This window comes from Aristolochia californica, unplaced genomic scaffold (genome assembly GCF_029961685.1).
Source record: "Aristolochia californica isolate CCGP_79_NKW_82.1479 unplaced genomic scaffold, dmAriCali1.0.hap1 SCAF_14, whole genome shotgun sequence".
In the NCBI taxonomy this organism is placed as follows: domain Eukaryota; kingdom Viridiplantae; phylum Streptophyta; class Magnoliopsida; order Piperales; family Aristolochiaceae; genus Aristolochia; species Aristolochia californica.
In genome coordinates, this window is record NW_027181815.1 from 7,954,291 (window position 1) to 7,965,762 (window position 11,472).

The following is an 11,472-nucleotide window of genomic DNA, read 5'->3' on the forward strand; positions in this document are numbered from 1 at the left end:
TTACAAACAACTCCAGACATTGAAAGTAGCTTTTCTTTGGGTTAAGAGGTAGTGACTACTTACTAGCCGTTAGGACCTGATTAATCATTAATTCCTACATATGTTTCGTTAAGGAAGAATCCCGTGGATTAGTGATATAAAAAATTTTGAGTTATATTAATTGGAAAAGAGATTCCTTAACAGAATAAAATATATTGAGTTAATTAATTGGAAAAGAGATTCCTAAGGTGGTTAGTCACTTTTGGATAAGCATTGGACCCAATTTAACATGGTATCAGAGCAACCACTTAGTATATGGGGCATTCCACCCAAATTATCCATGTACATGAGGACCTCCACCCAAATTAACCATGTACCACACGTGAGAGATAAAACTTGAATTTTCAATTAACAAGTTAATGACTAGTTAATTGCTAAGGTCTTGGCCTTTGCACAGAGAGAACATGAACAACCAAGATTAAAAAAACATGGGCTTCCTGAGACTTAATGATAACCACCAATAACTAAGTTGAGGTGAAGTTAATATTTTTTTACGGTTCTATTGATATATGTATGCAAGGAAGACACTCTCTCTCCGATAATCGGTTTCTTCTTGAGTAAGGCTTCTCAAGCAAAAACATTTTTTTCTTACAAGAGAGAACATATTTTTTACCTATTATGTCCTCAAGATGAAACCTGCCAAGAAATGATGACGAACTTGCCATCTTCTCAGCTAAAAACAACAGGTCGTGCCATGTAAAGAGATAAACATCATTTTTTCGTCGTTGAACAATTGCTATGTTCCTTTGATTGTCCTCCTTGTTGAGATTTCTTCCCTTATATTGATTAGATATTCTTTCCTTTATCTAAATATCCTGTAATCTATGTAATCACTCTCAAACCTTCCATGTATAGATTATTACAATCGGTAAAATGGATATTTAAGCCAGATGATGTGAATAGCAATATAACACAAAATTGAAATCTTATTTCTTACTTGGTATCAGAGCTGGAGAATCCTTCTCCTTCTCTTTCTAGTTGATGAAGAACAAAGCAACAGTTCTTTGTTTTCTGCTATGTAACTACACTATTCAGTGCTTCCATATTCATCTCGGTCGTCACCGTGAGAAGCACCGCCGTCACCCTACTCTGGCGGAACTTTCGAAAGACGTCGACGACTGCAGCCAAGCCACCTCTTGGCCTTCCAGCAACCAACATCAACAATCCCGACGAAGAAGTTCTAGTCGCTGAAGAACAGAACAACAACTCCTTGTTTTCTGCTCTATAGTTGTAGTGAACAACACTATTCAGTGTTCCCATATTCATCTCGGTCGTCACCGTGAGAAGCACTGCCGTCACCGTACTCTAATGGAACTTCTAAAAGATGCTGACGACTACAACCAAGCCAACGCTCGGCCTTCTAGCAATTCGTATCAATGGTCACAACAAAGAAGAAGAAGGTATTTTAGTTTTTTTTTTCTTTCCTCTCGGTTGTCACAGTAAACAGAAGAGTCATCATCCGAATTACAGCAAGACTTCAAAAAGTCGCTGACGAACTACAGCCTAGCCACCGCTCGACCTTCCCATGACCTGCATCAGCATCCCAATGGAGAAGAAGAAGGTACACTCGCGATTTTATTTTATTTTTTTGATACCTTAGGTATTGTTTCGCTATTTTTTTGCCCTGCGATCGTAACTTGAACAGGACCAAAATTCAAACCGGGTCAACCGAACAGCAAATCGGACTAGTTCCCGAACAGGAGCAAAATTAGAGACCTAAAATTGGGTCAACCCATCGACAGGAAATAGACCGGACCAGTTCTCAGATCGAACCAAAATCAGAGACCCAAACCGGGTCAACCCAACTGTAGGAAGCAAACCACACCAATTCTTTGGGTGTTTTATTTTATTCTGATCACTGTCAATCTTCTTGCATCATGTCGAAGGAATCAACAAAGATTATTCATGTTCAATCCAAAAACTCGGGTTTTACAACTAGCGTCATTCTTACGGAAGTTAACTACGATGTATGGTCCTAGATCATGGAGATGCAAATTGCAGAATGTGAGAAGTTATGAATATATTATGGGAAAACACCAATCCTACAAGAAACTAATGCTTCTTATACGAAGTGGTAAGCTGAAAATCAAAAGGTTAAGGGGTGGTTGTTAACCTCTATGTCACCAGATATTATGAAGCGATATATTTAACTATGCACCACATGTAAAATCTGGAAGGCTCTAGTCAAAGCTTTCTACAATAGGTCAAATGAAGCACAACTTTTAATCAGAGAGCTTTCTCTACCAAACTGACTGATCGCCCTCTATTAACGTATTATGGTGAGCTTGTGGAAAATTTCCAAGAACTTGATCATCGTGACAGGATTATAATGAAATATCATGATGATGTCATCGCCTATAGAAAATTTGTTGAAAGATTGTGAGTACAACAAAATGTATTGAATGAAGAATTCAAACACATTCGAGGCAAGATTCTCATAAAAGACCCGATATTGGATCTTGAAGAAGCTTATGTTTACGTACGTCATGTCTCTGTTCACATAACTACTTTAAATGGTAAAGTTGATCGTGTTGAGTCATCTACAATGGTGGTACATCGAACTAAGCCTAAAACAGTTCGACCAACTGATCCTACCAGTGATCAAAATCAGGCATTAGGAGCTCAAAATCACAACTATAAGATTGGAGCAGCAAAGTCAGAGTGTATTTGTACTCACTGTGGTAAGACTAGACATACAAAGTTATGTTACTATGAACTTATTGGGTATCCAGAATGGTGGGATCCTACCAAAACACTTCACAAACGGAACTCTAAACCAAATAATCTTGTTTCAGTTGCAATAGCAGAACCCTCCACCTCCAACACGACTGAGGATGCATCAATTTTAATTGTTACATCTGGTAAGGTTCTTAATATTTCTGATCTAGTATAAATAATGAATGGATAATTGATTCTAGTACTACTGATCATATGACCTTTGACAATCATTATGTTCAATTTATAAAACCATCTTAACAGCATATTGTATCCACAACAAATGGTACTTTCTCTCATGTTATTGGAGAAGGTTCTATTACCCTCACTGAAAATTTGAGTATTGGTTCTGTATTAGTTGTTCCAACCCTCAATCATAATTTATTATCAGTGGCTCAAATAACTCTCACTCTGCATTATATTGTGATTTTTTCACTTAACCTGTGTGTGGTTTTAATGACATTTAAATCTGCAAATTTTGAAATTTGGTTTTAGCATAAACGGTTATGTCACTTTCTTTAGTTATTTAAAGAAATTATTTCCAAAACATTTTTCTCTATTATCCTAGAAAACTCATCCACGACTTCTTCCCATTTCTCATCTGTTCTGAAAGGGAGAGAATAGTTATCTCTCATCCAAACGACAGCAAGCTTTCCACGGTTGGCATCAGCGTTGTATCATCTCCTATTGCGACGGCTTTGTCTTCTCCGAAAGAGCGCTGCGATTACTCAATCGAAGAATTCAACGCTTATAATCGACTGGAAATTTCGCAAAATTGGAAGCCAAAACCGCGTCGAAGCGTGCGGCGGAGATTGCAAAATTTCGAGGGAAAGTCAAGCGTACCATAGAAACAACAACAAAAAAAAAAAACTCTGGAGAGTAATGAAACCTGAATATTATAATCGGGGAAACTACTGGGTAAGAGATCGCAATTCAACTCTGCAATTTGTGATTTGTGGAAAGAAGGATGGGGAGCTTCGTCTTTTTGCTCGACCGATCGCAGGTGTTTTTAAATTGCTCAGCCGTTACTTCGGACGTTATTGACTGTGCTTGTCTTTTATAGCAAGTACGTTATCGAGACTGAATGTTGGCACATGAGCTTCACTAAGTGGAGGGAGTAGCCAGTCAGCGTCGGGGTTCCTCGAGGACAGCACCGTCCGGCCGTACTTCTGTAAACCCAATATAGCCGGTTGGCTTAAAACTCCATAAATCCGACCTCGGCGCGAACTGACGCCAGGGAATATAAAACGGGACTTCGAAGACTTCGAACATCCCGAAGCGTTTTCTCTCTCTCTCTCTCTCTCTCTGTGGCTGGAATGGCGAGCTCGGAGTCTCAGTTGCAGACGGGATTACCTCTCTTTCGTCAGCAGTTTGGAGCTCTAACTAAGAAAAATTTTCTCCTCTCATGGCGGCAGAGGAGAACTACCTTTACTCAACTCTTCTCATCGCTTTTCTTCATCTTCCTCATTTTCTGTATCGACAAAGCTGTACAATCTCGTTACTCCACCACTACTTCGTACCAGAATGTCTTCGATCCGGAACCTCTGGTTTCTCCCCCCATACCTCTTTGCGAGGATAAGTTTTTTGTCAAATTGCCATGTTATGATTTTGCTTGGAGCGGTAATAGTAGCCCGAGAATCCAGTCGTTCGTGCGGAGAATTATGGCGAATAATCCTGGAAGAGAGATTCCTGACAGCAAGGTATTACCTTTTGAATTTAGAATTATGAAGTTACGATAAGAAGCTTTGGAAGGACTTGATGAAATTTCCGCTCCTTTGCTGAATGAATCAGTGAACGCGTGTGTTTGAAATTTCGACTTTCCCAAGTCTTTAGAAGAATATCGTTTTCCTGCTTTTATGGGTTTTAGTGAATTTTTTTTATTAGATCATACCTTTTTGTAATATGTATTTTATGTACGCAAGGAATCTGGAAGGTGTTCAGACTACCAAAGTAGAATTGGTTGAAATTTTCTGACAGGGAAAGTGGGTGGTAGGATTCAAATATGTAGACTGAGCTACTTTTTTATCTGTTTTCTGCAATGGGTAACGTTCACTTTCACGCGCACAGGTTATATCCTTTCGGACACCGGCTGAAGTAGATGCTTGGCTTGCAGCGAATCCTATGCACTGCCCAGGAGCCCTGCATTTTGTCGACAGAAACTCAACTGTCATAAGCTATGGGATCCAAACAAACTCAACCCCTGTAGCTAAGCGAGGGCTTTTTGAGGACCCCACCTTCAAGTTTCAAATACCTCTCCAGGTTGCTGCTGAGCGTGAAATTGCCAGGACCCTTATCGGAGGTCGAACAGACTTGTGATTCTCTTTATTTGCGACCATTAGAAATTTATGGGCTATTTTTTTTGTCTTTAATTACTTGTGGTTATGCAGGACATAAGATTGACACTTTCTGCTCCGCTCATTTTGTTCTAGAATTTCATACTTATGTATCCCGATTTCTTTCAATTATGTAGTCGTTTACCTATACTTCTTGTTTTTGTTTTTGTTTTTTATTATTCTAATAATATATTATGCTATTTGTTTTTAGCCGTTTTTCTTTTCCTTCCTGCCACTAACTCACCATAACCTGCTTCTACAGATACAAATTTTAGTTGGGTCGTTGGATTCAAAGAATTTGCACACCCGGCTATAGAAACATTCTCTGCTGTTGGGACTGCAGGACCAACCTTTTTCCTTGCGATTGCCATGTTTAATTTTGTTTTCCAGATTAGCTCTTTGGTTACAGAAAAAGAACTTAAACTTCGTCAGGTACATATTAAATGTCTTAGTTTTGTGTGACAAATTCACATTTTCATCATGGATTTTCCACCCCAGTTCAATCAGGTCTTCCCATATTTGTCTCAAGTGATTTATTCTAGACTCTAGCTGTATGGATGTTGAATGGATTGACTGGGAATTCTTGAATTTGCAGGCAATGTCTATAATGGGTCTCTATGATTCTGCCTACTGGCTATCTTGGCTTACATGGGAAACCTTTTTGGCACTCATATCATCACTGCTGTCTGTACTATTTGGGATGATGTTTCAGTTTGACTTCTTCCTCCATAACAGTTTTGTCATTCTTTTCCTAGTATTTTTCCTCTTCCAGTTCAATATGGTAAGTTTCTGCACTTTTTCTTGAGAGCATGAAATCAATTTGAATCTCATGAAAGTTCATTCTTATTTTCTGCATGACAAGGCTCCTTCTCAACATTTTTGCAGACCGGTTTTGCTTTCATGATTTCAGCTTTCATTAGCAAGTCAGCTTCTGCCACTACTGTTGGATTTTCAATTTTTATTATTGGCTTCTTGACACAGGTAAGTTTCTGCTGTTAATTTCTTCAATTTTTACCAAGGACTCTGAAATTATCTTTCCTCTTTGCAGCTTGTTACAACATTCGGATTTCCCTATCGTAATGATTTCTCAAAGACATATCATGCGATCTGGTCACTTTTTCCTCCTAATCTTCTTTCCAAAGCGCTTAGTTTGCTTGGGGATGCAACATCAACTCCTGAAAACCCAGGGATTAGCTGGACAAGACGGGCAGAATGTCCTTTCAATGATCCCAATTGTGTGCTTACTATTGTATGTTAAAAGAAACTATTGTCTAGACTGTCATTATATTTTCAGTATTGTGCACTACATATGTTATTTTTTGTTTTCAACTCTTTCAAAGAAACCTGAAATGAGTTACTTCAGTACCATTATTGATAGCTAGCCCCTGGTATAGTGATATGTTTTTGTAACAGGATGGTATTTATAGGTGGCTTATTTCAACATTCTTTCTTTGGTTTCTCTTGGCCATCTTCTTTGACAACATACTTCCAAATCCCAATGGTGTCAGAAAATCTTTGTTTTACTTTTTGAAGCCTTCATACTGGACAGGGAAAGGTGGAGACAAGGTTGAAGGTAATTGACTCTGAACTTCAAACTACCTGATAGACATTGTGAGACCTCTACTTGATTAGGGATCACGAGTCTTGTTCTCTTCATTATTTCAGAAGGAGGCCTATGCACTTGCATGAGTTCAATTCCTCCTTTAGATCATACAAGCGTAGATGATGAAGATGTTCTTGAAGAGGAAACAAGAGTAAAACAGCAAGAAACTGAAATTGAACTTGATCCAAATGTTGCTGTGCAAATACGTGGTCTTACAAAGATATATCCTGGCATGATAAAGATTGGCTGCTTTACATGCCATAGGACATCCCCCTACCATGCAATTAAGGTATAAACAACCTGTTCTATTTTTTAATTGCAATTGTTATAGCAGTATTATTTACGTTTTCAAGCTGAAAGTCATCTATCTCTTTCTGACTTTCACGGGGAGGGGAGTGGTACTGCCCTTCCCTTTCCTACCTCCTGATTATGGGGGGGAGGGGAGGAGGTCAACCCACATACTTGGTTTGTTTTCTTTTTGAAAGTTAATAAGATTAAAAAGGGTAAGTATGTCCTTTTTTATAAAAAAAAATTAAGCCAAGGATTTGAATGTAACAATTTTTTACATCCAGAGGAATCAATGTATTTTATGGTTCGTTAGAGGGTGAGAATAATTTTACCATTTCTATAGGTTTGACTGTAATAACCCATTAATGTTTTATTTTTTGATCATTAATTGTACATATCTCTAGGGGATATGGGTAAACTTTGCAAAGGATCAATTATTTTGCCTTCTTGGACCCAATGGAGCTGGAAAGACTACTGTTATTAATTGCTTGACTGGTATAACGCCAGTAACAGGGGGAGATGGTAAGGCTGGTATTCCATGTTCTTCATTTCTGTGATCTCATCTTATGTAAATATTGAGCAACGCTTTCATATCCAGCTTATGTAACACTTTACACTAACAGCATTAATCTATGGGTATTCCATCCGAAGTTCTGTTGGCATGTCAAACATCCGAAGGTTGATAGGAGTTTGCCCTCAGGTGCTCCTTATTATATACTTTTTATTTGGTATTCGTTACCGTATTATATAGACTCAAAATTTCCGGATTTTTTGGAAACTCGAATTTATAGTTGCCTTTTACTTTCTCAGTTTGACATTCTATGGGAAGCCCTATCAGGGCAAGAGCATCTTCATCTCTTTGCAAGTATTAAGGGCCTGCACCCGGTTTCAATCAAAATGGTACAACCTGGTGAACCTAATTGTTTTAGATTGATTCTCAGACTTGTGTTTTGTTGGAATAAGTTAGTCAACTTTTCCCTTAAACTGACTACTTTTGTTAGGCTTTACTTCTGAAAGTTTTTGTGGCTTGCCTTTCTATTTGTCTTTCACTTGAAAAAATATATCTCTTATGATTACAGGTGGCAGAAAAATCTTTAGCGGAAGTAAAACTCAATGATGCAGCCAAACTTCGAGCTGGGAGCTATAGTGGAGGAATGAAACGCCGTCTCAGTGTCGCGATAGCTCTTATTGGGGACCCTAAATTAGTTATTTTGGATGAGCCGGTAGAAAGATCATGGGATCAAGCATCTATCTTCTATCTTCCTTTCATATGTTTACCATTTTTTGAATTGATAAAAACACATTAGTTTGGTCTATTTTGCCCATGAATCTTTATGGCCAAATAATTGGTATTTTTATTCTCTTTCTTGATGTTCCTCTTCAATTTTCAGAAGCATTTAAACCTTTTTTTAATCATCAAAACTAGCTTAAATGAAACTAGTGATAGATATCCATTCAATAAATATTCTTCCCCGATTAGGAATAAACTTTCTTCTGTTTAGGTTTTCATTTCATTTGCTTCTCCAATAACTTCAGCATCTTGAATTTTTCTTTATTTGCAGACTACTGGCATGGATCCAATTACACGGAGACATGTGTGGGACATCATTGAAAATGCCAAAAAAGGGCGAGCCATTATATTGACAACTCATTCAATGGAAGAAGCCGATATACTAAGTGACAGGATAGCTATCATGGCAAAGGGAAGGTTTCGATGCATTGGGAACTCAATCCGATTAAAGTCACGGTTTGGGACTGGTTATATTACTAGCGTGAGTTTCTCTGGCAGTACTCCTGGGCAAACCCCCAGTGCTACTGCTGAAACAGGTGCAAGTGAATATCAACTGGAGTCTGTGAAACAGTTCTTCAAAAATGTATGCAGAAAAATCATATGGTCTTCTAGATCATTTTGCTAAGAATAGTAAAGAACAGGTTGGTGACTAACTTAAGAATTGATTTAATTGACAGCGTTTGGATGTGGTACCCAAAGAGGAAAACAGAAGTTTCTTGACATTTATCATCCCACATAAGAAAGAGGAACTGTTGACTGTAAGTTTTGTTTATGACTTATGACTGCATTTTAAGGACTTAAGTGCTGTGTTAATCCAAAAACATTTTTCTGCTACTTGTGCATTGAGAGGTCGGAAATAATGGTGAAATTGACCATTTCTAGTGCGTAAAGAGGCTGTATTCATTGATGACACCTATCTTTTGGCTGATAATTTCTAGTGATGTCCACCTGTAAACTTTTATTCTTTCTAGTGATCAGCTACATGAACTCTTTCTTCTGTATCATTGGCCTGTTCCATTGTTATATTTTCATTCAATTTCCTCAGAATTACATTCTTTTGCAGAGCTTTTTTGCTGAGCTCCAAGATAGGGAAGGAGAGTTTGGGATCTCGGATATCCAACTTGGTCTCACAACTCTGGAAGAAGTGTTTTTGAATATTGCAAAGAAGGCGGAGCTTGAAGATGCTTTGGCTGAAGGGAGATGGGTGCCTCTGACATTGGATTCTGGCAGGTCACTTGAGGTAAGTTTACTTGACCGTCCTGCTTTTTTTTTTTTTTCTTTTTGGAGGAAATACTTGACCGACTTGTTAATATTTATTTACTGTTAGGCACAGTGGCCTTTCTCATGGAAGACACAATTTCTTGTAAGAACACCTTAGAAGCTCAAATGCAATCATTAGCTAAGAACTTAGCAACTACACTTTCAAATTTTAAAACAATTCAACCTTTCACACAAACAACACTACAACATATCCATATAAGTACTGGATTAATGTTAAAATTCTTGGAGTGAGCTAGTTGTATTGAACTCAGTAGAAAAGACAAGTCTTTTTTTTTTGGACCGGTAACCTCCTGATGACTATTACCATCAGTTGGCATTCTCTAACAGAATGTAGGAGCACAAACTGTGACTCATACCTGTCTGAGGAGTGTTAGACTCAAACACCGTCAGATGTCTTTTACCACTGAACAACAAGAAGTAAATTATGGAGCCATCGTTCTAAGGGTTTGAATTACAAAATGATTTTGCTATGGACAAAATTAATATCTATACCCGGAATAGTTTCTTCTAAGAAAACCAATAATGATCTACTGAAGGACTCAATAAATAGATGTTGATTATACTTACGCCTCCGATAATTGCACAGATACCTAGAGGGGCCAGGTTTATCGGGATTCCAGGAACAGTTACCACAGAGAACCCACAAGGTCTTATGATAGAAGTCTACTGGGAGCATGATGAAGCTGGAGCACTCTGCATTTCAGGTCATTCATCTGAAACCCCTATTCCTCCAACTGTTCAACCGATTGCAGCTTCTTCCACGTCTCAACGTGGTTTCCTTGGTCGATCAAGACCTGTGCGGGGGTTTGTGATTGATCCAGATCAAATTCAAGTTCCTAATAGCAGGTAAGTGTCACGGTTTAAAGAATAGCATGTATGTTCCATCTCATGCCTTTTTGGGGCAAGATCCCAATCCATATTTTACCAAAAAGAATGGAGCAAAACATGCATATCTCTTGTGTAGATATATATGCGCAGAACCTTATTCGCGTCAATGTCGTCATTCTTTGTTTATTCGTGCCAATGCTACTGCCATAATTGTTCGTTTCATGTTCTCAGAATAAGGTGGAAATGAGAGTTTTATTGTTATGTGCTTCAACATAGAGAAAGAGAGAGAGATAAGAGTCATATTTTCAGAGCTAAATCCAGTACTCCGAAACCAATAACCTACTCCCTTCCATGAAAATGAATACGGTGGCAGATGGTGTTTGAGCTCTATTTTGTTTACTGTTTTAAGTAAGATCAATTTTCACATACAGTCAGTTTTTTTTTAAAATATCATTTACATCCTAATCAAACTAATTTGAACAAGTCTCTAAAGTCTATTTCAATCTTTGATATTCAAAATTTGACTTGAGAAAATGTCTGAGACTATATAGGCAGGGGAGGGAAAGGAGAAGAAATAAGATAGACTATTTGATATACCATTTTGGGGCTGAGCATTGCTGCTTGCTCCTCTTCTTCTGCTAAAGTGGGACTTACCTCCCCTTAGTCATGTGGAACTTCCACATGGCAAAGGAAAGACTATCTCTTCCTGTTGAGACTTCACTTTCCTTCTCCATTATGTTTCTAGGATAAGAGAAGGATCCCCACCATTGCATAATGGCAGACACCTTGTTGATATAAGGAAAAAGGAAAAGGGAAAAGGATGGGCAACCCTCTCACATCCTCATTTTCTTTTCCAAACTGGAGGCTAGTATTTCGACATATAAAATGGAGTGTCTATATCTTTTTGGTCTCTTAAGGACTAGCTGATTTGAAGTAGCTCCTTATCTAAAAACTTTACTGTTGTCTCCAGAAATGAAAAGCCTCGAAGGATTTAGCCCGGGTGGGACATGGCCTCTTCGGCTTCATTCCTGTCTACCCCTCCTAATGTCAGATTTTTTTATTTGGTTGTAACCTGTTGCCATTACAAGCAGTGG

The 11,472-nt window shown here is 38.2% G+C and overlaps 1 protein-coding gene across 1 annotated transcript; it reads left to right on the forward strand.

Moving 5' to 3' along the window:
- The first annotated feature begins 4,380 nt into the window (after positions 1-4,380).
- Positions 4,381-10,613, forward strand: LOC137949919 (ABC transporter A family member 2-like). Its single transcript, XM_068796164.1, has 16 exons — positions 4,381-4,454; positions 4,822-5,053; positions 5,350-5,519; positions 5,683-5,868; positions 5,973-6,068; positions 6,136-6,336; positions 6,501-6,660; positions 6,753-6,979; positions 7,383-7,500; positions 7,602-7,678; positions 7,789-7,878; positions 8,058-8,201; positions 8,541-8,852; positions 8,947-9,027; positions 9,333-9,509; positions 10,137-10,613. Exons 1-16 carry the CDS (start codon positions 4,416-4,418, stop codon positions 10,398-10,400), a joined length of 2,574 nt encoding a protein of 857 aa, XP_068652265.1. The 5' UTR covers positions 4,381-4,415; the 3' UTR covers positions 10,401-10,613.
- The last annotated feature ends 859 nt before the right edge of the window (positions 10,614-11,472 follow it).